Genomic DNA, 27,341 nt, shown 5'->3' on the forward strand with positions numbered 1-27,341 from the left:
GTTTTCACATGGGTCCCAAATTCTGTGCATGTCTGCGAGGCTCATTTTGCAACACTAACAAAGTGGCTATTTTTTCATTCCAGTGGGTAAACAAGATGCAGACTTGTTTCCTCTACTTTTCCTAGTGGCCTTATTAAAACCACAGTGCAGTCTGGGGAATTAACCCCACAGGAAAAGGACAGCTCCTTCTTTCTAAGCTGAGTGAACATACTATGGCCAAACTGTGGACAGTGTGTGTGTGAGGGCACGAGGTAAAGAAGCAGACTAGTAGCAGAAAAAGGAAACACATGTGTTACCCTCTAAAGACCAAACTTATTTTCACCTCATGTCATGTTGGGAAAACCCAGACAAGGTTTCCACGTCCCTGACTGAAGGAGAAGTGCCATCCAGGAAATGGCAGCACAGCAAATGTCAGGTTTGACTGGTGGAGGTATAAACAGAGACTAAACTGAGGACACACAGCTGGAGGGTGGAGGGCGTAGGTCAGCTTTCACAAAGCTTTGCAGTAGGAGTGCTGTTCTTGGATCAGGACGTTTAGGGGGCTTTTCCATCAGGGACTCAGGCCCATATCTGAGTACACTTGACCTCAAAGTCCAGTCTGTTAGATTAATGTGAACACTGTTACCGTACACTTGAAAAGATGGTCTTGAAACAACTGAACCAAAATGTGGAAGCGGACTGCTATTTAGAATGTGTAGTGTTGTGTATTCTTCTTCTGCTTTATGTTTACGAAACAGTGAAAGTTGTTGGCGGCATAGGGAGGGGGAGTCCAGTATAAAGCGATCATAACTAATATGCTAATAGCTTGTTTTGACTCTGTAAAAGCAGTGTGCCGCTGCTGTAACAAAATAATTTCCTGTCAAGGATCAATAAAGTACTATTCTATTCTATTCTATTCTATTCTATTCTATTCTATTCTAATAAGACGGTGACAGCGAGGCCCTCTATGCCTTCAGCTGTTGGGCCTGTGCATTAAACAGAATATTAACACAATTCAGAATTAAAAATATACAAATGATGTGAAATTGTAGCATTTGGAGACCGGACAGACTCATGTCTTTTAATGAAATGGCTTGTGGCTTGACTTGGACTTGCTGTTTAAGGACTTGACTTGAGACTTGCTTGCGGCTCTGCACATGACTGTAAATTTAGAAAAGAGCATCAAAGAATCAAATGATCTGTAAATGTATTTTGTCTGAGCCCTTTGCTCCTCTGCCTGACTCCTGACACTGAGGTTAGCTCATCTCATGGGGTGTGAGAGCGCCTTGTGTGACTCAACATATAATTCAGTCGATGAAGCGCCGCCATCAGCACCCCTCACTTGTCAAGTCAAAGCCTCGCTGTCACTCTCCAGCTGGCCCCACCCAATCTGGTTTCCATGGTAACCCTGTATTGTAGCACTATGTTGTGGAATCTTTGAAAAGTGCTTCGTCAGAGTGTTTGTCTCCGCATGGGCCGCCAGCTCTCAGCAACCTCTAGCCTTTCTCGCCAGCAGAAGCAGCAGTTGCTCTTCACATCCTGTGCAGAAATTCAGAATGATTCAGACTTGAGCGATGATGAGGATCGTTGAGAATGCTGACAACCTCAAATTATGTTGCTCAACCATTTTATAGTTGCCCTGTAGCTGTCTGGAGCATGAACTTTTGCATAAATGCATGTTTCCTGTGTCATGTTTAAGTGTGCAGTGCATTCATCTGTTTATATTTGAACTGCAGTGCTGCAAATCCTGGCACTTTTACCACTCCAGGCATGGAGCAGCAGGAGAACAGCCAGACCATGGGTGTAACAGACACAGACAGTCACGGTCCCATTGCTGCTCATCTTGCCCTCCACCCTCCTGGTACATAAACCAGCCACTGTGCCTTCCCACTTTCAACCTCCATTCTAAACCCTCTCTTTGGGGTTGGTTCTTTTCACATATCACATACACCCCCTCCCCACCAAATCCAGCTGCGGCCATCTGGCTCTCCAAACTTCTCCAAACTGCCTATCCACAGTTTGGTGAAGCCAGGGTGGAGATAACCACACATTAAAAACAAGCACTCCCAAGGCTCTTGTTAAAGGTTGGCACACACTACAAAAGTTTTTTTAGATTTGGGAAATTGTTGTTGACTCCACACAAAACAGCTGCTTTTCATAGTTTTATCTCTTTTGGTAACTGAAGAACAAAAACATTACTCATATGGCTAAGTACAGGCACTGTTTTTCTGTGTATTATTATTGTTATTTTTACTTTATTTCCTTAAAGGAATAGTTCAAAAGTTTGGGAATTACGCTTGTAAAACCACAAGTTGTCGTTTTTACAATTCAGTTTTTATATGGATTAAACAAACCAGAGGTGTGAAAAGGAAACTCTGCTGATTTAATACATCAGAGTTTATTTATTTACAGTGAAAACAAAAGTTGTAAAAAAAAAAGTTGTACAAAGCCTTATGTGGCTCCACCTGTGCAAAATCTGATAAACTGCTTCATGGAATATCATTATCTGTTGGGTTTGGCAACAAAAAGACTGAGAGAGGAAAAATATGGAGGTGTGGAATTACTAAAAAGCAAGTTTACCAGACCTCTGCAGTCGCTCCTCATCTCTGCTTGAGGCTAGCGGCTCAAGGCTGCATTAGCTGCTAGTAGCATAACACACCTGAATCTCCTTCTCCAATGGTCAGTGGTCAAGTTGCATTGTGGGTAATGTAGGTACCAGACTTTGACAAGGAAAGAAAAAATGTATGGAATAAAAAAATGACATCTGTGGTTCTGCTGCATCCATCTTTTTAGTTTATTTTAAACTATCCTTTGTCTGTCCATAGTGTTATAGGAGTGCAATGTTAAATCAGAGGATTGCTCTTTTTATTAGTGAGCTTTAAAGCTGGTTGGTGAATTTTATTACCTTTAGACAGAGCCAGGATAAATGTTTCCCTCTGTCTCGAGTTTTTATTCTGAGTTAAGTTAACCAGCTGCTGCCTTTAGCTTTATATTTGTTGCACTGTCATGAAAGTGGAATCAGTGTCTGTATCATTCCTGTGCAAAAGTAACGTGACTTAGACAATAAATACAGATCTTGTGTTAACTGCAATGTACAGCTTAACTCAAGCAATTTTCAGCCTACGTTTTGAAATTGATGACCAACTGAAAAGTAGGAAAACCTAAAGCACTTCATCATGCTTTAGAAAACTCTCTGCAGCGATACCATGTCCACTTCTCAAGTCCAAATCCATTAAACTCATGATACGAATCACTCAGGGAAAAAAAATCACTAAGAAAACAACCAGAGTGGAGATACATTGTTGTTGAAATATGGATGTTCAGTATGGAAAACAGAGACTGAGAGAAAAGAAGAGATGAGGCAAATCACTTTGATAGAAGCCAGGCCCGCCTCCAAAGGCTTCGACGGAGACAGCTCATAAATCTGACAGTGAGACCTAACAGCCCAGGAAATTAAGTCATACCCCAAGTACACCATTTTAGTAAGAACTGAATGTCTCTTCTCTTCTCAAATATTTATTCTTTCTTTTACACCAGTTTCTCCACTATACTGCATAAGCACACATTTCAGGAAATGTCCATGAATATAGAAGTCACATCTTTTAAAGTAATTCATAAAATCCTGTGGCTTGAAACAGTCCTGTATTTTGATCCTCCAAACGTTGGTGCTGTTTCACAAGTGGAAAGTATGTGGAGGCTTTTTCCACACGGGATAGATTGGTGACTCAGTTTCACTCACTTTAAAAACAAGGACAGTGTTTTGGCTGTTTTCTTCCTCTGTTTCCCCCAAACCCGTCTGCTCGGTGTTTCATTCTTCAGCCCTCAGGCACGGCTTGTTCCACGAGCCCCGTGACAGGAATTATGAGACCGCAGTCTCACACACAGTAGCTGCTCTCCAGACCAGACCCATGAGTAAGTTTAGTGAACCAGCAGCTCCTCTCGTGCACCAAAACACAAGACAGCACTGGTCTGGTTGGCAGTACTTTTTTCCCTCCCTTTTGCACATTGTTTTAGAAAACATTTAATTTCTTGGCAGAGAATTTAATTTCCAGCATATTAAACCCACAAACCCCCTTTTTTGGTTTATGACTGCGACAAACCAACCATCAACCACTGTGCTGAAAGTTTCAAAAAATACAATATGTTGGGCATAATTACAGGGTAAAGTGTATCAGATGAGCTACACACCTGGAATTATCCATTAAATGCAAACATTATGTCATAAAAATAAAAAAGTAAAAAATCAATAACTGTGAATATTTAACTAATGTTAGCTAATTCTGAGGTCACCTGAGCAGATATTTAGGGGATTAGGTGCCAAAATGTGACTTTCTTTCATTTCACTAGAGTTATTATGTAAAATTTGTCAAAATACAGTTGATTCTGTCTTCAGAAGCAGTAATATTAACCCTGATACTTAAGTTATTCATAACAAACAACCTTTACTCTAAAATCAGGTCTCAATTTATGAGTGGAAATATCTCTAGTTTTTTTGTTTGTTTATTTGTTTGTTTTTTTCAGTGGATAGTAGGGATATTGTTTTGGCCAACAACACATCATGTTTGCTGGGGAGAGTCATAAATGTGAATTACAGACACAGGAGAAAGGACTTTGTCATTTTCTCTGTAACATGTTCACACACTTGGTGAAACCAGACAGATGACAAATTAAAAAAGCAAAAACACCATGATGGATGTAGAGCAGGTGGACGGAAAAGAGCGAGACTGTGTGTGTGTGTGTGTGTGTGTGTGTGTGTAAATATATGGTGGGAGGTGAATATGGTTGAGACCGGCTGGCGTGTTAGGTAATGGCGATTGCAGCAATTAATGGTTTTAAAGCATTTAACAGAAGACGTTACTAGTCAACTTAATTTAATTTAAACTAATCTTTAACTGAGAACATGGTGGGAAAATGGCTGTCAAGCAATGACTCAACAGACATCCTGAAAAAAAGGTGATTGTTTTTGATTTCTTGGCATGGACTGAAATACATAATGGTGAACTCCTGTCTGGACAACAGCAGAACAGTCTGGACTCTTCCAGTAACAAGCAGCTGTGTTCGGCCCCCAGAGGATGCAGCAAAGTGCACATATGACTAGACCATGTGATTTAAAACATCTTTTGCTCTCTTATTCAGTCTTTAATCATTATTCACTGTTAAAAATACACATAGATTCCCTGATCTTGACATAGTTCCGGGTAGACCACAAATCCCAATCCCAGATCTGGGAGGACATTTTGGGATTTGGGGAGCTCACAAATACCGCAAACCTATAATTTGGGGATTCTAACAATGTTTTGGGGGTACTTTGTTTAACTATATTTGTTTTTGTGCTTTTTACATTTGCACATTCCACAAGAATGACATAGTAATAATTTAACTGTCATAATGTGTATTAAGTTACTGCTTTGAATATTTGCACAGTGCAAAGTTTATTAACAGGAGACAAAACAACAAACATCTTCTTTATAGGAACCCATGAGACTGAGAGGGATTTGTGGTGAATGTGTCTGGTCCTTAATAGACGTTTTTTAGCAGGTCTTAATGTGCATTATGGTACATCAATATGGAAGTCTCATATTTTTGAAGTGGCATCCTCTGAGATTTGTTTTGATTTATTGGAGCCCCCTGACCCTGTGCGTGGCATCTTTCCATCCTATCACAGTGGGTTGGATCTCGCTGCTATCTCACCCGATGCTCTTTGAACCAGTCTAATGTCTGAGGTGAACAGCCTCCAGAAACTCATTCAACTTCATGGCTTCATGAAGTTTTTTTTTTTGTTGTTTGTCTTGTGGCTTTTTTCATTTCTTGAAAGTGAAGTGTCCAGCGTCGGTATTGCTCACACTCGGGCGGGTCATCCCAGCTCCAGTTAAAGCCCTCCCCCCTCAGCAGGCTGCGGCGGCATGCCCCGCTATAAAACCAGTGCGCTCCCCTCTTCTCAGTCTGGTGCACCAGCTGTGAGGCGGCACAACCGAACCGCCTGTAAAAGCAGCAACGGGGAGCTGAGGACAAGGGACAAAAAAAAAAAAACCCTATCTAATCTCTCCAAGCAAAACTTAAACTCTGCACTTCTTCTTTTAAACTTTACTTCACATCTACCCTTCTTCTTCTTCATCTTGACATCCCCGTTTTTTCCTCAAAATGACTGGTAGCCCACTGACAGGGTTGCTGCTCGCGTTGTGCGTCAGCAGCGCAGTCCACGGCTTACCAAAGAAGAGCAAAAGGCAAGCTGGCCAATATCAGGTGTATCCTGAACTCCACGACTCAGCGGCTCTGACTCCAGGTTTGTACAACGACTTTTATGACAATTTTCAAATACTCTTGAGTTTAATTTTCCATAATGGGAAAAGAAGTCAACGATAATTTTTCTTCTGCATTAGAAATTGACTTCTAATGCGTGTTGTATAAATGTGACTTTACAACAACTGACAACATGAATACTGATTTTGTTCTGCATTCATGTGGTCTGATATTTCCTTTGAGATGAGCCAAATCAGCCAAAACTTTGTAATGGCCATTTTAATGTTTAATAATCTTATGTATGTAACAGTATTCCTATTATATGATTTCTGTAGTCGGCTGTGAGGAAAACGGTCGCTCGCACAGACTGAACGAGCAGTGGGAGAAACCCTACCGTGGTAGTACACTGTTGTGCACCTGCAATGGAGCAGCAGGCATCAAATGTAAAACTAAGCCTGAAGGTCAGTGAGAGACCCACCGGTCTGCCACAGAAATGTCTTAGCAGGTCATTTCTACTGAGGCTCATTTTTCACATCTGGAAACAAGTGCAAACAAACTCTGGTTTGGTACAGCTGCCTCTTCCCAGTGCAGCAGCACCACTTGTTTCAGAGCTACTGGTTCAATGCCAACAAGTAAAGTAAAGATGTGACTAAAACAATAGGCCTGAGTTTTTGAAAACATTTTGAACATATTGAGTTTTTCAGTCATCAGTGCGTCTTTACACAACAAAAGAAATGGTCCCTGCAGGTTGTACAGCAGCAGCGGCAGCCTCTTAACCTTTTGTTGTTTCCTCTGTTTCTCTCTCAGTGGTGGAGACCTGTTATGACAAGTACAATGACCGGACATACCAGGTGGGTGAAACCTATGAGAGGCCAAAGGACGGGATGATGTGGGACTGTACCTGCATTGGTTCTGGCCGGGGCAAGATCAGCTGCACCATTGCAAGTGAGTTGAAAAAAAAAAAAAAATCTTACTTTACTTTTACATCAGGAAGGTCATAATCATCAGCCTCATTAAACCCTGCCTCCCTCCCTGTAAAGATTGAAAATAAGATTTGAATGATGGACATGCATTTCAGTGCATATAGACAATTAAAGGCATCTTTTTTATAAAACCAAAGAAAGTGGACTTAACCTCAAATCGGTGTCATTCACAGATCGCTGCCATGAAGGTGGGAGGTCTTATAAAATCGGCGACACTTGGCAGAGGCCTCATGATACCGCTGACTACATGCTGGAGTGTGTGTGTCTTGGAAATGGCAAAGGAGAATGGACCTGCAAACCCGTGGGTGAGTACTTTTACCTCATATACTGAAATGCATAGGGCAACCAGGATGTCCACATTTTCCACATGAACTCTGGAATGAAGATAAATGTGACTTAGACATGCAAAGTTGTATGTTCAGCTGCTACTGCACACAAACACTCACAGCAGTTTCTCAGAGGCATGACTGTGTCTGATGTCATTCTAAATATTTGACAGTCTAGGCAAACAAGGTGTGTGAGGGAGCGTCCCTCTCTTCTTTGCCCATCTTGTGCCACAGTTATTGATTTTCATGTGGTTTATTTCTCATGGAAATGTCCAGGGTGATTTAGATGCTCTGGTTTTAAGTCAGACCTTTTTAAATTAAGGTTCTGCTGTGTTTTCTGTGCAGCTGAGCGTTGCTACGACAACAATGCGGCATCGTCATATGTTGTGGGGGAGACCTGGGAGAAACCATACCAAGGCTGGATGATGCTGGACTGCACCTGTCTGGGAGAGGGAAACGGACGCATCACATGCACCTCAAGGAGTAAGCAGAAAATAAACACAGGCACACACATGATCACAGACTTTTACATACTTAAGTGGCGGCTGTTAACCACTGTTGTTCTGCCACCAGATCGTTGCAACGACCAGGACACCAGGAGGTCTTACCGTATTGGAGACACATGGACAAAGACTGACACCAGTGGACACATCCTGCAGTGTCTGTGCTTAGGGAATGGCCGTGGAGAGTGGAAGTGTGAAAGACACAACGCAGGCCGAAGTGAGATTTAATATCTAAATTCTTGCTCAAGTTCAGTTTTGGTGAAAGTGTTCACTAAATGACAAAAACGTCTCAGTGTTCACAGCCCTGACATTCATCTCTCTCTCAATCTGCTTGGTGTTGTACAGCCACAGGCGCTGTCGTGTTGACCCCCACCCATACTGTGTCCCAGAGATTGCTGGAGCCCGCCGCCGAGGGAACCTGCCGCACAGACTCTGGAGCCATCTACTACGATGGTCAGCGCTGGATCAGGAGCCAGGGCAGCAAGCAGATGCTCTGTACCTGTCTGGGCAACGGTGTCAGCTGTCAGGAATGGGGTGAGCACAAGAGGGAAGAAAGAAAAGCAGGGGTCTCAGTGAAAAGAGGAATATGTTTCTATTATTCTTTTCAATGAAAACCTCCAACCACGTTTTGCTCTCTTTGCTCTCCTGTCTGTGTAGAGGCCAAGAACCAGGTGTATGGTGGTAACTCGAATGGCCAGCCGTGTGCTTTCCCCTTCGTCTTCATGGGGAAGACCTATTACTCCTGCACTTCAGACGGACGCACAGATGGACAGCTCTGGTGCTCTACAACCTCAGACTATGAGAGAGATCAGCAGTACTCTTTCTGTACTGAGAAGAATGGTGAGATATAAACTTGGGCTTGAGCATTTTACTGGTTTCATTGTTGTATTGGGCTGATATCAGCCTTTTTAAGTAATGGCTCTTGCTGTCCACCAACAATACAATAATGATTAACTCCCAACTTCTTACTTAATCTGTAAAACCTGAAATAGAAGTTTAGTTCTAGTTTTTACATCATTTTGTTTTTGTGTTTTGATGTTAATTCATTTTACAGACAACACATTACTTTAAGACATCATTGGTGCAAATATTAGCAAATCTTTCACCAGTCACAGTCCCTAAAACTGAAATGAAAGCATGACATGGTAGTATTGTGAGTAATGGCAGCCAGGTCAGAGATGAACAATTACTGTTATGTCTCCTTCTTAATTCCAGCCATTGTAGCAACACGAGGGGGAAACTCCAACGGCGCCCTGTGCCACTTCCCCTTCCTCTACAGCGGCCGCAACTACACCGACTGCACCTCAGACGGGCGCCGTGATGGCATGAGGTGGTGCGGTACCACCCACAACTACGATGTAGAGCAGCGCTTTGGATTCTGTCCCATGGCTGGTGAGTGTGTGTGTGTGTGTGTGTGTGTGTGTGTGTGTGTGCGTGCACTGCTTTTTATTCACATCTCCCTTTTGACCAATAATATTAAGTAACTGAGTATTTTTCTAGAACAACGGTTTTGTAAAGATTCTAAATGTTTATATGTAAAATAAAAAATCTGAACTTTAGTGAATATTACAACCACGTGATGTGGAATTGTTTGTTTAAAACATGTGAAAATCCTGGGGAAAGTTGATGCATTGTGAGTTGCTCTCAGCCCATTTATATTCAGTGACCCCAGGTCATATGACCAAAATCAAAATTGTTCAAATGCTACACTAACATGGCATTGCTATCTTTCTTTAGAAGGGCACAGTGCTAAGTGCTTTGGTCTTTATCTTGTTCTCATAGATGATAATGATTGTTGATTGCATGGGTCACTTTCAGACAATTGGGGACTAAATAACTGGCTTTTAGAGGAGAGAGGGTTATGGTCATGGGAGAGTAATGACTCTATCAAGGCTGTTACACAACACCACTACAGTTCAGAGTTGTGGCACCAAGCTGAACTGGCCCGAGGGGAAGTCCCTGTTCGAACACATATAGCAGCATGTGAATGCTCAGACAGATGCTTCAGAAACACAAGGAGCAAAAATATACTTTGTTTTTATTTCTCTTTTTCTCCCTATGTTTTTTTACGTAGCCCACGAGGAGGTGTGCACCACCAACGATGGGGCGATGCACCGTGTAGGCGACAAGTGGGACAAACGCCATGATGTCATGGGCCACATGATGGAGTGCACATGCCTGGGTAACGGCCGCGGGGAGTGGAGCTGCATCGCTCACTCACAGCTGCGAGGTCAGAGAGCTAACTCCCAGTCAGATTTTAAACAAAACTGTCTAAGTCTTTGAGAAGTTGTAAAAAGTCATGCAGTCTGACATCAGAGCATAATAGGTGTATTTTTGTTTCTCTCTTGCCTTCACACTCACAGATCAGTGTATTGTCGATGGCTTGACCTATGAAGTAAACCAGGAATTCTCCAAGCGCCATGATGAGGGCTACATGATGAACTGCACCTGCTATGGACAGGGACGTGGACGCTGGAAGTGTGACGCTATTGGTGCGTTCATGCTCAATAGCTCAGCTGTTGGGGAATTAAATACTCAGCAGTTTGCAGCTGAGAATTACAACTCCACCCATCTCTGTCCCGTTCAATCATCTCTTGTGTTGTCTTGTGTTTTCCACAATAGATCAGTGTCAGGAGCCACAGACCAGGGCATTCTATCAGATTGGAGAGTCATGGGACAAAGTCATCCACAACATCCACTACCGCTGTTACTGCTACGGCAACGGGATTGGAGAACTGAGATGTGAACCTCAGCAGACCTACCAAGGTAGGAGAAATAATCTTACCTACACCATCGGTTTAAAGATGCAGTTCATATCAGTTGGTCAGCAGCTCTGTTTCTGCATTCTGAGTTCACATGGTCCATATTTGAAAATGGATCATGTAAAGTCGTATTAAAACTGTTGGTCGGTGGTCTAAATGTTTGTACATATCACAGAATGACTAAAGTGATGCCGAAATAAAACAAAAGGCTGATTTGTGTGCTATTTCTGTTAAAAATCAAACTGTTCTGCAGTCATAACTCAAGTAAAACTGAACACACACATGTTTTTCTATTTATCATGACTCATACTTTTATATCTCTGATCTCCATTATATTCATAAATCCATTTGGAAATCATAGAAAAAAAGTTGCGACTTATAACGTTAGATCTTCCTCATAAACATTGCATTTGGAGGTTTCCTTAAGAATGACCAGAATTAAACTAATCCTGTGTTTGTTGGTTGTACATTCATGTTATAGTACAGCTGGTCTGAGGCACAACTAGAGGGTGAAAGACTTAAATCCTAAGTCCCTGAACACTACAAGATAACGTGGCAGTTATGAGTAGCAGTCATCATGACCAAATAAGCAGTATTTGTGTTCGCTGTTCTTATTCACCTCCCTGACATTATTGACCTCCTTCCTCTCACCCGCCCCTAACCTCCCATCACACGTCACTGAAATGAAAGGTTCACCTCAGGTTAGTGGAGGCAGGGGAAGCGGGGGTCTTGGGGTTTTTCTTGACTTTGAAGTCTAGCAAACGAAGAAGTGCTGGCCAGTCACATCACCCCTGTCTTCCCCTCGGTCTTTGTAGTTGGAGAGGTTTTTTCCTCCCCCGCCTGGTGTTGTTGCACTGACCTGCTGAGGGGAAAGGGATGCAGGGCTTAGGCAGCGGGGGGAGGTAGCCTTAAACACACTTCCTGCCTCCAGTGTCTGCCCCTCTTTGGGTAAACGTTGCTTAATGGGATACTTTGTTCTGCAGCACACTGTGTGTCCTGAATCGAACATTGACCTAAAAAGTTCCAGTTGCAACATTTATCTCATCGTGATTGGTGGCAGAGGAAAGTGTGTTAGTGTGTGTGCAGAGCAGAGAGTGTGAAGCTGTATGTGTGTGAGTTCTTGAGGGTACAGAGGCTAGATAAACTGTGATGAATATAGTACTCCGGTGTTATGTCAGACTCTAAGATGTCAGTGGGTGTTTGAGCTGGTTTAGCATCGTCTGGTGGTTTGTTTTTTTCCCAAAACGATGAACCCGTCTGACAGGGCTTCACTAAAAAAGTAGCCAACTTTCACCCACACTCTCTCCAGGTAACACTGTTATACTATATGTCTTTGACAATATGTGAGTCCTTTTCCCATCACTTTGTTCATGTCTCTCCCACTCTCTTCCACCTGCTGCCCTGACTCCTCAGACGGTCACAGACCTGTCCAGGTGATCATCACAGAGGCCGGAAAACAGCCAGACTCCCACCCCATTCAGTGGAACCCCCCTTCATCTGTTCACATTACCCAGTACATCCTCAAATGGAGAATTGTGAGTCACTCTCCTGGTTCTTAATGCAGATTAGAAATTGCTTTTATAAATGCAAGAGAGCTCTCATTTTAAATTTGCTAACCGGTGGCATTAATGAAAGTGGGCAAACAGTCTGAATGAGGTCAAAGGTTTTAGGTAATGTTGGCTAAAGTTTGAGTGTGGACAAACACACATGATTAAAGGATAAATGAACTCCCTTTTACAGGCTGCAATTTTAAGATATTCCAAAGAAAATATCCCACTCCCTGAATATTTTTTTCTTCTCACAAAGCTTTTTCCTCTGAAGACTTCAAAGACTGACAAGTTGGTTGAAATGTTTATGCAACTTAACTAAAGTCAAACATTTTCCCTCTGAAGAGGTTTGTGTATTTTGGACAGCAAAGTCACTCAGAGTCCTCATCTGGCTCTCCTGCTGAGAGAGTCTTTAGTTTTTACAGACAGCATTCAAACCCAGACTAAATACTTCTGAAGCAGGATGTGGCAGTAAATGAGTCTGAGCCAGTGTCCGGCCCAACACATGCAGGCCATCATTTACATTTTTTATTTTCTGAATTAATTAATGATTCCAATAAATCCTCAGAGTTTCACATATTATTTTTATTTAACTTAATCATATCTGTGCTGTCAAAAATGTTCATTACTTTAAAGATTTTAGCATTTAGAAGTCAGATTATCCAGGTGAGAAAACAATCTCATCACAAGGTTAATTTAGTAGCTGTTCTGGAGCTTTCAGTCATATCACGTGAACTTCGTCAGCAGATGTAGATTGTTCACTCTTCAATTTCTGCTTTATTTCATTCAAGTTTTATGTTGTTAAAAAGTTTTAACTTCCTCTGGTAGAAAAATACCCGTGCACCCTGGAGGGAGGTCACCATCCCCGGCCACCTGAACTCCTACACCATCAGTGGGCTGCGTCCAGGTGTCACTTACGAGGGTCAGCTGATCAGCATCCTGCGCTACGGTCGCCGCGAGGTCACACGCTTCGATTTCACCACCACCCATGGTTCCTGTGAGTAGGCTTGAGTAGTGACGTTCTCTTAGTGCCATGAATCTTAAGAAAAATTCTCATGAACATTTTATCCCTTCACCTTTAAAGTGGAGACATCGGAGGGAGAGACGACCCAGCCTCCTCCAGTGGTGGACACTTCTGAGTCGGTGACAGAAATCACGTCAAACAGCTTCGTTGTATCCTGGACGTCGGCCTCTTCCACCATCTCTGGCTTCAGGGTGGAGTATGAGCTCAGCGAGGAGGGGGCCAAGCCAAAAGTCCTGGGTGAGAGCCTTTGAGCATCACTGAAACCTCCATTGTGACACATAGAAATAATTGAACTGATTAATTTGGTCATTTCTCTGTTGAGGTTCTAACTGATGTATCTCAGGTTAAATGTGATCAACAGAATAGACATAGGAAAGACATGATTACTGTGGTGTAAATGGTATGGAAAATCATACTATACTTAAAATGAATATACTGCTATGTGTATTAACTAACTAACTTACTTTTTTCTGCTCCTCCAGATGTTCCTCGCACAGCCACCTCTGTCACCATCTCCGATCTCCTGCCAGGGCGCAGATACAATGTCAATGTCTACGAGCTCCCAGACCAGGGACAGCCAAACCTCATCCTGACTACTTCACAGACTACAGGTGGGAGAATCTCTCTCCTTCACTTTTTGTAATGACAACATGCTCATAATCATGTAAAATGTAGTGAGGGATTTTCATCATTTTCCTTTTTCTCCAGCTCCTGACACACCTGCTCAGCACGCTGTCAATGAGGTGGGAGAGACCTCAATTCGCATCAGCTGGTCCAGACCTCAGGCTCCTATTACAGGTAAGAAACCACTTTCTATATGTGGTCTAAAGTGGGTTTTTATTGATCTGTTTTATTCTGGCTGTGTTTGACCGTATGTTTGTGCCTGCCAGGTTACCGTGTGGTGTACACGCCATCAGTGGAAGGCAGCAGCACTGAGCTGACCCTGCCAAACTCAGAGACCTCAGTGAGCCTGGTCGACCTTCGCCCTGGCCTGCTCTACAACATCAGCATCTACGCTGTGAAAGAGGATCAGGAGAGTGAGCCTGTTTTTGTACAGGTCAACACCGCTGGATCTCCTCTGCCTGGTACACACTTTTAACACCACATCTTTCACTTTATGAATTGTTAGTACTTAACTAGTAATTAAATCCATGGCAGGTTTTTTGATTTATTAAAACATCCACAGCATATTATTGTCGTTCTTTACATGACAAATTATTCTTTTTAGGTCATTCTTTGGCTGTCTGTGAAGGCTGAGCAGATTAAGTTTATACTCACAGCTGAAGATTCCTTATAAGGCCAGGGAGCTTTAGGAGGGGTTTTTCATTAGGAGGACTGAGCATGTCACAACACTGCTTTGTCAAAACATGCTTTCACAGCTATAGCTATACCATCATAATATTTTCTCAGCGGCTACATCTCTTCATCTTAATCTGCCGTGGCCCCTGAGTAACCTGTCTTTAATTCATGGTGGGCTCAAAAACAGACACCTGTGCAGTTGTTAAAACACTTATGAAAGCAGGAATGCATGTACCATCCACACCCATACAGACGCACTCACACTTCATAAATCCTGTGTGTATCTTAAGTGGGATTTAATTTTTCACACTCTTTCCTCCTCGTGCCTGGCACCGCAAAATATACTGTTTTATTATGGTGGAAAAACAAAACCAGATGCTATAGAAAATTACGCTTCTCTTTTTTACACATCTGGTTTGGCATTTTTCTTGTATTTTCTGCTTTATTCAAGCCGTTATTGTTGAGATCTGTAAATATTTTTTGTTCAAGACATTTATTGCACTGTTTTTTTAAAGTTTTTATAAGAGAAAAGTTGCTACAATAAACATTTTTAGTATTTTTTACTGGCCCTTAGACTTACAATTAATTTATAAACAGTTATGTTTACATTAGTGTTTTCCCCCTGAATATATTGTGTGTGTACTTTAAAGTCTGATTCTGCCAATATCCCAGTAAATAATTTCTCACTTCCTCTAAATAGAGGAAGTCCCGGCACCCACGGACCTGCAGTTCTATGAGGTTTCTGATGTGAAAATCACCATCACTTGGACTGGTCCACCCAGCGAGGTGTCTGGTTACAGGGTGATCTTCTCTCCCATCGGTCCCGATGGCACAGAGACGAGGCCCCTTCAGTTGCCCATCTCACCCAATGCATATGCTGATATCACCCACCTGCAGCCAGGCACACTCTACCGTTTCTACATCTACACCATTAGTGGTGGAGTGGAGAGCGAACCGCTTGTGGGAGAAAAGTCTACCAGTAAGAATCACCATGGACAAAGGAGCCCAGATTTGACAGTGAGATTACACCAGTTTACGCCTTACATATTTTATTCTTTCTAACCCATCCAGAACCTGATTCGCCCACCAGTGTTCGTTTCACCGACGTCGGCCCAGACAGTGCATTGGTCATCTGGGAGGCTCCCCGCGCCATCGTCTCTGGCTACCGTCTCTTCCTGAGCATCGAGGGCTCTAGCCCCATCGAGAAGAGGATCCCAGGCAGGGTCACCCAGTACCCTCTGAGGAATCTGAGACCAGACACCCAGTACACTGCCACCCTGCACTCTGAGCTGGACAATGCGCTCAGTGAGGGCGTCACTACATATTTTACTACCGGTCAGTATTAAGAGACAGAACTACAGCAGAGAGTGGAATAAATTGTTGCAATGAATTTAATATAATTTTCCCCCTGTTCTCCTCCCAGCTCCCCAGATGGGAAATGCTCCAGCTTTCAGCACTGAGGTCACTGATACTTCTATCATCATTACCTGGATACCTGTCCGCAGGTTCAGCTACAAGGTAGGAACCTGCATCAGCAACAGTTAATCATCTAGAGAAATAAAAATATGAACTTTCAGCTCTTTGTTTTGGTTTTATAGATTGCAACTTTACTGTTTTAATTCAGTCTCTTCACTCAGATATGAGGTGATATTATGTAAATGTGTTTACAGCTTGTTGCTCTGCTCCCATGTGGCTAAAAACAAAATACATTAATGCAGATTTAAGTGTATTTTCCAGATTTCTGATTTTTTTTTTTTGTCTGTCTCCTTCTCCCCAGCTGTCTGTGCTCCCCAGCCAGGAAGGCGAGTCTCCCAGAGAGGAGACCTCTGACTCTGGTCGTATTCACATTCCAGATCTGATTTCTGGAAATCAGTACACCTACAGCGTTCAGCCCATCTTCAACGGACGCAACCGCGGGAACCCCATCACCCGCACTGTTGCCACATGTGTGTAACTAATTAACTTTAACTATGAAAGAGGCAGCCATGCTGATGATTGCTAAACAAAAGCTACCAAAAATGAAGTTGTATAACTGATGACCACTTTGATTTAATACTGCTGAGCCCACATAGCACTGTTAAAACCATTTGGCATGAGTTTGTATATGAGGATACTGCTGCATTGAATCAAGTTTTCTTGTGCTCGTATCATGGTCTGCTTTTCTGTCCTTGCAGCCGTGTCTCCTCCCACTGACCTCAGAGTGGAGTCCAACCCCAACACAGGAGATCTCACTGTCCACTGGGTAGCCTCCAAAACACCAGGTAAATATTGACTGTGCTCCCCACGCACTGCCAACCCATTGGATCACGCCAAGTCTAGACCTTGGCCATCAAATGTTTTTTTGTTTTTTTTTCAACAGGACAAACGTCTCTTCCTGGTATTTCCTTTTCATTTCTCACAGTGACTCATAAATTACAAAAACCTCTTGACATTATGTTCTATCTCCTCCATATTTGTCATGCCCCCCCCGCCCCCACAGGCATCACACACTACAGGGTGACAAGCACGCCAACCAACGACCAGCGAGGAAACTCCCTGGAGGAGTTTGTCCGACCTGATCAAACCTCAATCATTCTAGAGAACTTGAATCTGGGGGTGGAGTACAACGTCAGTGTTTTCACTACAAAGGGCCATTTGGAAAGTCAGCCTGTGTCCGCTATTGTTACACCAGGTAGGAGCCATAAGGAAGGCATCAATAAGCATCAAACACTGCATCCATATAAAAACACCAGTGTCTGTGTGTGAACAAGAGGGAGAGGAGATAGACGGAGGGATGAATTTGCCATCAAAGGCTGGGATGAAGTTAAACTACAGCCAACTCCAATATTTCACCACATTTCAGTGATATTTTCATTATTTACACCTTTACACTGTATTCCTCTTCATGCTGGAACTGACAAATGGATATATTCTTTTTGAAACTGGTATAGTTTAAAAAGAAAATATAATAGCTGGAATGCCTCAAAAACAATCTTTTCTTAAAGCTGCATTAATGGACCTTTGGCCACTAACTTTGAAACAAGCTGACCGTCACACACCTCTGACATTATCACATTTTAAAGTTGCTATGGTTAGGGGTTAGCAGAAAAATACCTTTTTGGAACATTATCATATTATCACCCCACTGGACAGCCACCTGACGAATGATGTCCAATATTCACTCTCCTTGTAGCTCTGTTTTGGTCTCCACCAACTTCTTGAATAAAATATCTAATGGTTAGCTACTGTACTACTGTAGATTTATCACAGCTAGTTTATTGAAAATAGCTGCATGCTGCTGTTGAAGATGAGGTAAATGAGAGCAGTAAGACCAAACAATACAGAAAATAAATTATGAACCAAAACAAAGAGCTAAAAGAGGCCAAAAGGTCCAGTCCACTCACACATTGTTTAATGCAGCTTTAATTATCATAACCTACTGCTAACATGATCATTGGCTAACCTGCCATGCACGGAGATCATGTTTACTAATTGGGATGGTGAATTAATATATATTTTTTGCATGCCCAGGACAGCAGTATTAATCACTCCTTTAACTATAATATTAATAATGATATAATTCTGAATGTTTATTGACTGAAGTAATTTGTAATTATCTCTATCTAGCATGGCTACTTTTATACTCTGGACCACTGACTGCTTTATTGAGAATGAAAATAATGTCATTGATATAATCAATGTAATTATTATGGCTTTTGGGTCTGTCTGTCTAATTTTGCTTGCGCTTTACCACTGACCTAACCCTTTCAGAAATCCCAACACCAAGTCACATTGACTTTGTTGACATTACTGACACCACCATTGGCCTGCGCTGGATCCCTGTGAACTATACTACCATTACTGGTTACCGGATAACGGTAGTAGCGTCAGGCGAGAGCTTGCCAATTTTGCAAGATATGGTGGAAACATCTGCTGGTTATTACACGATTCATGGTTTGGAGCCGGGTGTGGACTATGACATCAGTATCTCCACTGTTTCAGAGGAGGGGGAAAGCAAGCCGACCACACACACAAAGCAAACACAAGCTGGTGATTTATCTCTTTCACTTTATTGGTGGGGAGGGCTTGGGTGTTGATCTGAGAGAATTGATGAAGGGATATTAACAGCCCTTTTATTGATGTATAACATACTGCAGTAAACGTAAGAAATTTAACACTTATCATACCATTGTAAATTTATCTTTATTTAGCTAACCTCTTTGTCAAGCTCTGTTTTTCCTGTGTTAGCTACAACTTTTTTTTTTTTTTTAATCCCTTGCTCTTCCAGTCATTCCAGTTCCCACCAACTTGCAGTTTGGAGGGGTGGGTCCTGACCACATTAGGGTGACATGGACAGTCCCCCATGTTTCCACGCCCAGCGACATCTCTCGGTTTGTCATCCGTTACCACCCTGTAGCCACAGATGATGACATTAAGGAGGTTAATGTTGGCGGAGCCACCAACACCTTCCTGCTGCAGAGTAAGATGACATAAAGATCACGTGTAAAAGTGTCTGACAGAATGCTTGCTGTAAAGGCCAAAAGGACTTGTTTGGGCCATTCTAGGTGAAAAACAATTTCTCTTGTTTCTATTTAGACCTGCTGCCCAACACTGAGTACCGTATCAGTGTTGTGTGTGTGTACGGTGAACGAGAAAGTGAGCCAGCCACAGGCACTCAGAGGACAAGTGAGTATGACTATAGTGGGAAAGTGGGTGCCTAAAGGGTCAAAGGTGCTGCAAGTTTTGTGAATGTCCATTTTTTACTGTACATTTTTGATAATATTTCATCACATAAAAATCAAAGCAACATTTATATTAAGTGATGTTTTTCATACACCAAAACAGAAGAGAGGAGCAATAAACATCAAAATCAACAAAACGCAAATTTAAAAATCATGTTAAATATTTAAATTTGCTGCAGATGAGATTAGTGATTTTTGTAGGTGGGCATGAGTGGGATACCATGTTTTTAAAAAGTTTGGGAAATACACCATTACGACACCAATACAAAGTAAAAGTCAACAACCACATTTTAATAAAATGGATCATTTGTGTTGCCTTTCAATTTTTAATTGCAAAATTTCTCTCAATCTCCAACTTTCCCTCCAGCTCTGGACTCCCCCACTGGCTTGGACTTCTCTGACATTCAGACCAACTCCTTCACTGTTCACTGGGTTGCTCCAACTGCTGCTATCACCGGCTACCGTATCCGCTATCAGAAGACGAGCGGCGGGCGGACCAAGGATGAGAGGCTGCCCCCGACCAGGAACCACTTCACTCTGACTGGACTCACACCAGAGACAGAGTACCTGATCTATGTGTATGCCGTCAGCAACAACCAGGAGAGTCAGCCTCTGACTGGCACACAGGCCACCAGTGAGTTTCCACACTGGTTTTTTTGATCACCTCTCCTTTTCTTCTCTTAGAAACTTTCCACAGTTGAATCTTGATCGTAAATATTATTTGTTTTCACAGATGTTTTTAAATTATAATGTACTTCTTTCCTGTCTCTTCTAATCCTAGTCTCTGATGCTCCCACTGATCTGGAGGTAGTATCGTCCACCCCCACCAGCATCACCATTCGCTGGGATGCCCCCTCTGTCTTAGTGAAGAACTACAGGATCACGTATGGAGGGACAAGTAAGTGCATGTGTTTAAATTCATGTTTTCCTCTTAAGCTCATGGTGGTAATTGTTGTAGGTGACTTTAACACTTGGCCTTTCTTGTCCCCCTCTTTCGAGGTGGCGAGACTCCTCAAGAGTTCACAATCCCAGGCTCTCAGAACACCGCCACCATTACCAGTCTGAAACCTGGTACTGACTACACCATCACAGTCTATGCTGTTACCGGACGAGGGGACAGCCCTGCCTCCAGCACACCGGTCTACATCACACACAAGACAGGTACAGCAATGTGAAGGAAAACTGTTCCTGAAAAAAATCTAACTGTTGAGGCCTTAAACTAAATCGAAAGCTCATTACATGTCCATCTCTTCCTCTTTAGATACCGAGCCCCCCACTGACATGAAAGTGACTGATGTGAGTGACAACACCATTACAGTGCGTTGGTCTCCTGCTCAGGGACCAATCAAAGGCTACAGAATCACCAGTATCCCCAAGAATGGCCTGGGACCCTCCTATTCTGAGGTGGTGGCCCCTGGTAAGAAAACAGCTGCTCAGAACCAGGCGGCCATCTTTATTTCATATAAAATTTAACATAATTCCAATTTTCTTCTCACTGGCCTCTTTTCTGCTCTGCTGTTACAGATCAGACAGAGATGACATTCACAGGCCTGATGCCCACCGTTGAGTATGTCGTGAGTGTCTATGCTCTGGGCAATGACGGACAGCCCTCTTCCCCTGTGGTGGAGAATGCTATCACTGGTAAGTTTGTTTCAATTAAGTCCAAGGAAGGCTTCAAGCCAGGATACAGGCATCTTTTAGCCATAACTTTAATTTCTTTGTGGTTTCTTCACATCATGTTAATGTGGGTTTCGTAATTGGGATATGGGATCTGGGAAAGTTAATTTTCACAGCTAATGAACACCTCTCTCTCCCATTTTCCTCAATTCCTGCAGCAATGGATCATCCCAAGGACCTGAGCTTCTCTGACATAGACTCCACCTCCATGCGCATCACCTGGGACAGCCCAGACGGCACAGTGACATCATACCGTGTCCTGTACTCCAGCTCAGAGGAGGGCGAGAGGGAGCTGCGTCCAGCACCCAGAGGTGACCAGGACAGTGTGGTGCTGAGAGGCCTTCGCCCCGGCACAGAGTACACGGTTAAAGTCATCGCCCTCCATGACCACACACCCAGCAAACCCTTGGAGGGAACCCAGGCCACAGGTAGAAATACACAAAAAAACATTAACACATTTATGACTTAATTTGCACATCCCCTGACTCCAATTCTAAACGTGTTTTCACTTGCAATTGTATCTCTCTGCTTCAGTAATCCCTGCTCCGACCAACCTGCTGGTCTCAAATGTCGGGTCTTCTGCCTTCACTGTGTCATGGCGAGCCCCCAATGCACGCCTGACAGGCTACCGTGTGGTTGTCATCCCCAAAAACATCAACAGCCCCAGCAAAGAGATGAATGTTGCTCCGGACACCACACGTGTTGTTGTACCAGGGCTGATGGTAAACAGTGTTCTTGTCTCAGCATTTACATGGATTCATAGTTAGTCAGTGACTAAATACCAACTGTATGTTTGTATATTGTAGGTGGCAACCACATACCAGATACAAGTCTATGCTCTGAAGAACTCTGTTACCAGCAGACCACTAGAGGGAGAGGTGACCACACTGGAAGGTAACGGGCTGCTCATTAGATGGGGCACATTTCCAGCCATCACCAATTATCCTCTGCTCTGTTTTTATGTCTGCTTTTCTCTCCTCCTCAAATGCAGATGTCAGTCCACCTCGTCGCGTGCGTATCTCTGAAGTGACAGATACTTCTTTCACGCTGAACTGGCGCACCAAGGTGGAAACCATTACTGGTTTCCTCATCGAGGCCACGCCGGTAGGTGGCTCACACCCGACTGTCAGCAGGACCATCCCGGGAGAAGCACGCATCTACATTCTCTCAGGTACGCCACGCCTTCCTGCTAAGGAAAAAAAAAAAGTTTATAGACGTGAGTTTTGAAAGTGTGATTTTGGTGTTTCAGTCTTCCTTCACATTATTTTTTTACCATCTTAGGTCTGCAGCCAGGCACCATGTACAATGTTAACCTGTATGCTTTGAATGGCAACACAAAAAGTGCTCCATTTACCCTCATGAGTCAAACAGGTACTACACACATCTGTTTCATTGTGAATACATTTCAGGCTTCATAATGTGAATTTAAGTTTAAACATCATTTTTCTATATCCAGAAATGCAGTGCAATGTTGATACAAGCAATGGAAATTGACAAAGAGGTGAAAGAAGACAAGGCATGCAGTGGCAGCCATCAGATGATCTAACGTCATGTTTTTTTTTTTCATAGCTCAGCCAGTGGTCCAGGCTCCCACCAACCTCCAGTTCACATCTTTGACCCCCACCTCCATCTCCTTCACCTGGCAGCCACCGCCCACACAGATCACAGGATACTACATCACCTACGAGGAGTCAGGAGGAGCTCCACGGGTGCTTATCCCACCACCCCATGTTGGCCAAAACTACGCCACTATATCTGGTATTGTGCTTCTCACCTGGTCAATTTTCACTACAATCAATACTGCCATTCAAAATGTTTGGTTATAGCTTGTTTTATTTTTTATTCCATTTTGGTTGAAATAATATGTTTCAGATGAATGAAAAATTCAGAGCTTCACACAGGCTTCACTGGCTATATCATTCTCTTACATGTAATTACAAGTCAGCTGCAGCCTACTAATTCCACGATATGATAATTCTTCCTCTCCTCAGGCCTCAGACCAGCCACAGAGTACATCATCAAGATCATCGCAATTCAGACCACACAGAGGAGCTCTCCTCTGGTGGGCAGGATCAGGACTCGTGAGTATTATGAGACAATCTGCTCTGTATTTTGACAAATGTGATGCATTCATATTGATGCAACTGTGCCAAAATTTAAATTAGTAAGAAACATCTTATCAAATTTAAGGGTTGGAATGGCAGCTTTAATCTGCTCAGCTGAATCAGCAGCTCAGAGGCCCTGAGATAAACTGTGCAGTCAATTAGTGTTAGGCTCCTAAAACAATAATTCCCCTTTTTATTTTGAATGCCCCAGGAGACGTCATTCAAAATATCTTGTGTGTTTGTAATACTGCATTATGACGCACTTTGTCATGAAGTATTGCCTCAGCAATGCTGCATATCTGTCACCACCTGCTGGCTGAGATATGTTACAGCAGCTCTGCTTTACCCCCCCCTCGTCTAACCTGCTTGCTTCCCTAACCCCCATCTCTCCCGCCCAGAACCGGATTCCTTGCTTCCCCTGCCTCTGCCCCGCCCTGGAGGTTCTGTTGACAGGCTGGATGTGCCTGAAACTGAGCTGGACAACACAGTTCAGGTAGTGGGCACAAGTGGCCAGGATGGGCTTGGTGGTCAGAGTCAGCATGTGGAGTACACAGAGTACAACAACAATGGAGACAACAGATTTAACGGGAACCCACAGTATCCCTATGGGCAAGTTCGTGAGCCCTTGGTCTTTGTGCCCCTTCCTGATGCAGAGGGCCGCAGAGTGCCCATAGTGAAGCTGAACGTGCCCGTCGGCTCCACGTTTGGTAACGAGACTGGAGTGCCACAGGAGGCCCAAACTCAGACCACCATCTCCTGGAATCCTTACAGGCAGAGCAACGCCTATCTGGTGTCCTGCTATCCTCTCACACAATTAAATGAGAAGATGTTCCAGGTAAGAGACAAGAGCCGTGGTTTCCAGCCCAGTCTATCATGCAGTCTGAACATTATTTATCAGTCATATTAGATGAAATCGTTTATTTCATGTGGACAAACCATGTCTTTCTCTACCTCTCCAGATGCGCCTGCCAGGCACAGCCACCACTGCTACCCTAATAGGACTTACCCCTGGAGCAAACTATAATGTGATTGTGGAGGCTCTGATGGGGGCGCTCAAACACAAGATTCTGGAGCAGGTCATCACTGCTGGCAACACAAGTAAGCAACTGCTGTGTCTGAACTAGGTGTCAACTGATCTAAGTCTAAAGCAACTCTTGCCAATTAACTTGCAACAACAGTAGGTAGACTCCACAAGGGTCTCACACCACATCCAACAGTTAAGCAGATACCATAAATTCTCAAAGAGTGAACAAGACAGAGAAAATCATTTTTTTAAATAATAGTTTTCCCTGTTCCCTGGTTAATGCAACTGCAGAACTTCCTCCATGTTTATATGTAATATTTTCACTTAATCCAGTAACATGTCATATTCATCAGTCTGCTGCTCTGAGTTTCTCTTCCCCGACAGAAATACAGTTTTTATTGACTAAATAATTCCAGTTGTGCAGGCCATGACCCTAACTATACATATTCAAAATGTACAGTAAACATCAGTGCTGGATTTTTAGTGTTGGAAAAGACCACGCCACACATCTGCTCCTCCATATATTTTGGTTTTTAGTTCATCCTTTAAAAGATATGATTCTGATGAAAAATATCACTATAAATAAAAACAGTGATGGCCCAAAATGGGTTAATTTAAAAAGAGGCAGTTACTCTGGTTAATCATCACATTTTTACCTCATATTTTAGTCTCAGAGGGAGTGCCCTCCACTAAAGACTCATGCTACGACGCCTTTACCGCAACCCACCATGATGTTGGTGCTGAATGGGAGCGGATGTCTGAGACAGGCTTCAAGCTGTGGTGCAGGTGCCTGGGCCTGGGCAGTGGCCACTTCAGATGTGACTCATCTAGTAAGTTTTTGGGATATTTTTTTCCTTGGAGTCTACAAGCATATTTGTAATTTCAGTATGATTCACTTACTGTTTATTCTGTCCATCATTAGAGTGGTGTCATGACAACGGCAACAACTACCGCATCGGAGAGAAGTGGGACCGCCGTGCAGACAATGGTCACTTGATGAGCTGCACTTGCTTGGGAAATGGCAAAGGAGAGTTCAAATGTGAACCACGTAAGGCTTCTTAATAGCTCAAAATGTTCTATGACGGTCTCAAAAAGCTGAATTTGAATTTTAACATGCACATACACCCACACAGATGAATCAGTGTGCTACGATGATGGAAAAACTTACCAAGTGGGTAACCAGTGGCAGAAAGAGTACCTGGGCGCTATCTGCACCTGCACATGCTTTGGAGGACAACAGGTACGACACATTGGCCTGCCTGGATTTGGTTTTGATGTCCAGTGTGATATTTGTAATGACTTGTGGTTATTCTGTGAGTTATATGAAGCATGTTCAAATATATGCCTGTGTATGTTTTGTCTCATCAGGGCTGGCGATGTGAGAACTGTCGAAAACCAGGTGTTGATGTTGACGCCAGTCTGCTGCAGCCTGTTAGATATGGAGACAACACACTACGCAAATTGGTAAGTGGAATTAACATAAAATTCATTTAGATATTACAGCTTATCCTGTTTTAGATGTAGTGCTGGGTATCTTGGAATTTTAGGTCCCAAGATTGTCAAATTGTATTCTAATTTTGAGTAAATTAAGTGTTTGCAAGAGCATCAAATGGATCAAACAAAAATTATGTTTTAAAGGCATTTATTTTGGGCTATTTAGTGTGCATTCAGAAGGTATTCTAGCTTTCTAGCATAAGGCTGCAACATAACAAAATGAAAAAAGTAAAGGGGTCTGAATACTTTCCAAAAGCACTGTATATAATTAAACTATAATATACAAGTTGCAGTAATCTATTGCAGCATTGTGTGTGTATCAAATGACGCTTTTTGGGAAACTAATGAAGAGTGAGATCAAATCTAATGAAAACACAGGATTGTCTGTACCAGTCATGTGATCTTACCTCTGTGATCTTCTCACAACTATTCCTCCAGAATATCCATTGCCCCATTGAGTGCCTCCGACCCGACCTGCTGGCAGACGCACATGCCCCGCAAAATCCTCGAGAATAAAGAATCAGTCACTTGACATCTGCTTTGCTCCCTCACCGTCCAATTGCTGCACTGTCTCACCCTGTAGAAGCCACGCTGTCTGTGACTGAACCAAACCAACTGCCTTATCACTTTCTGACATGTTTAGCTGAAGATGTTAACACCGCCTTGCTGCCTGATCAATCCTGATCGTTTTCTTAAGTCTTTTCACTGTCGACTGTTAAAGTCTCTCAATTTATGCTCTATTGGAAAATGAAGACCCATGACAATAGATTTACACACTTGTCAAATTGGCATTTGTTTTCCATTTAAATATTCAGAAACATTTCCTAATAAAAGAGCAGAAACTGTCAGAAAGTAAGCACTGTATTAAAGAATGTCAATGTAGTTATTAACAAATGTTTAAATTGTCCATAAAAATGTGCTTCTCCTTTCTGTAGCCCTTCTTCTGTTCCTGAGGGGTCGCACTGTGTGTGATTGACACATTCTGAATTCTATTGTCTTTTTACTAATTTATCCCTTTAATCTCAGCGTGTGAGTGTGTGAACTGGGATGTGAGAATTTGAACTGTTCTATTTTTGTACTTTGTTGTCGGTGCCAAAGTTGTTTCTACCTTTGACAAGAAGAAGTCCCTTATTTTAATAAAGCTGGAGACATCCTGACTCCTAACCACAATGTTACGTTTATTTGTTTTTGTTGTTGTTGTTGTTTTGTTTTGTTTTGTTTTTGGTAAATAACAGGTGTAAGGACGTGGTCCAGTTCTGCATTTGTATATGAAAATGAAAACTCAAAAGAATAACTCTTGGATTTTTTAACCTGGACCTTCCATCCCATGTTTTTGGGCGTAAAAGACTTTTGTCCCTAAAAGTCTTTCTATTCCGCTTAGCCATTGCGAATCTTTTTCTCCAACAGACCCACACATCCAAACCTTATCAGTATCCTACCTTATCCGTGGATGTACTTTAAGAGCTATCAAAGGCAGTTAACAGAATCAGTCAGGCAGTTAGCATTTTTTTTTCTGCCGTTGTTGGCTTGTGTGTGTTGTCATTGGTCACGTCTTGTGTCGTCATCGGTCATGACCTTATGGGAGGAGCGCAGAGAGGCGGAGAAAGAAGGCGGAAAACATATTAAAAACCAACGTTTGAAACGTTGCCTCGGTTTG

At 42.8% G+C, this 27,341-nt stretch overlaps 1 protein-coding gene across 3 annotated transcripts; it reads left to right on the forward strand.

Moving 5' to 3' along the window:
• The first annotated feature begins 5,908 nt into the window (after positions 1 to 5,908).
• On the forward strand, positions 5,909 to 26,854 carry fn1b (fibronectin 1b). Of its 3 annotated transcripts, XM_018683718.1 has the most exons (46): positions 5,909 to 6,262; positions 6,555 to 6,680; positions 7,027 to 7,164; positions 7,376 to 7,507; positions 7,874 to 8,011; positions 8,102 to 8,248; positions 8,377 to 8,565; positions 8,689 to 8,871; positions 9,247 to 9,423; positions 10,106 to 10,261; positions 10,395 to 10,523; positions 10,654 to 10,797; positions 12,207 to 12,328; positions 13,169 to 13,337; positions 13,425 to 13,601; positions 13,847 to 13,975; positions 14,073 to 14,162; positions 14,255 to 14,449; positions 15,364 to 15,642; positions 15,735 to 15,998; positions 16,087 to 16,181; positions 16,441 to 16,609; positions 16,838 to 16,924; positions 17,143 to 17,334; positions 18,414 to 18,692; positions 18,931 to 19,122; positions 19,239 to 19,328; positions 19,752 to 20,018; positions 20,166 to 20,282; positions 20,384 to 20,545; positions 20,646 to 20,801; positions 20,909 to 21,025; positions 21,220 to 21,489; positions 21,596 to 21,783; positions 21,868 to 21,955; positions 22,053 to 22,232; positions 22,343 to 22,432; positions 22,631 to 22,819; positions 23,053 to 23,142; positions 23,565 to 24,001; positions 24,126 to 24,264; positions 24,859 to 25,020; positions 25,113 to 25,238; positions 25,324 to 25,430; positions 25,559 to 25,654; positions 26,123 to 26,854. In XM_018683718.1, the coding sequence occupies exons 1-46, from the start codon at positions 6,121 to 6,123 to the stop codon at positions 26,198 to 26,200; spliced, it is 7,389 nt and encodes a 2,462-aa protein (XP_018539234.1). In that variant the 5' UTR covers positions 5,909 to 6,120; the 3' UTR covers positions 26,201 to 26,854. The 3 variants fall into 3 exon arrangements, with proteins under 3 accessions (XP_018539234.1, XP_018539235.1, XP_018539236.1); XM_018683719.1 differs by lacking the exon at positions 6,555 to 6,680; XM_018683720.2 differs by lacking the exon at positions 18,414 to 18,692 and having other exon boundaries at positions 5,910 to 6,262.
• Positions 26,855 to 27,341: the final 487 nt, after the last annotated feature.

The sequence above is a fragment of the Lates calcarifer genome, linkage group LG2 (assembly GCF_001640805.2).
Source record: "Lates calcarifer isolate ASB-BC8 linkage group LG2, TLL_Latcal_v3, whole genome shotgun sequence".
Taxonomy (NCBI): Eukaryota; Metazoa; Chordata; class Actinopteri; family Centropomidae; genus Lates; species Lates calcarifer.

Bases quoted from the DNA above. Each gene is read 5' to 3' on its own strand.
- fn1b (XM_018683718.1), top strand. From the start codon at position 6,121: ATGACTGGTAGCCCACTGACAGGGTTGCTGCTCGCGTTGTGCGTCAGC. The intron at 8,249-8,376 runs GTGAGATTTAAT...GGTGTTGTACAG, and splicing joins AAGACACAACGCAGGCCGAA to CCACAGGCGCTGTCGTGTTG. The intron at 10,524-10,653 runs GTGCGTTCATGC...TTTCCACAATAG, and splicing joins CTGGAAGTGTGACGCTATTG to ATCAGTGTCAGGAGCCACAG.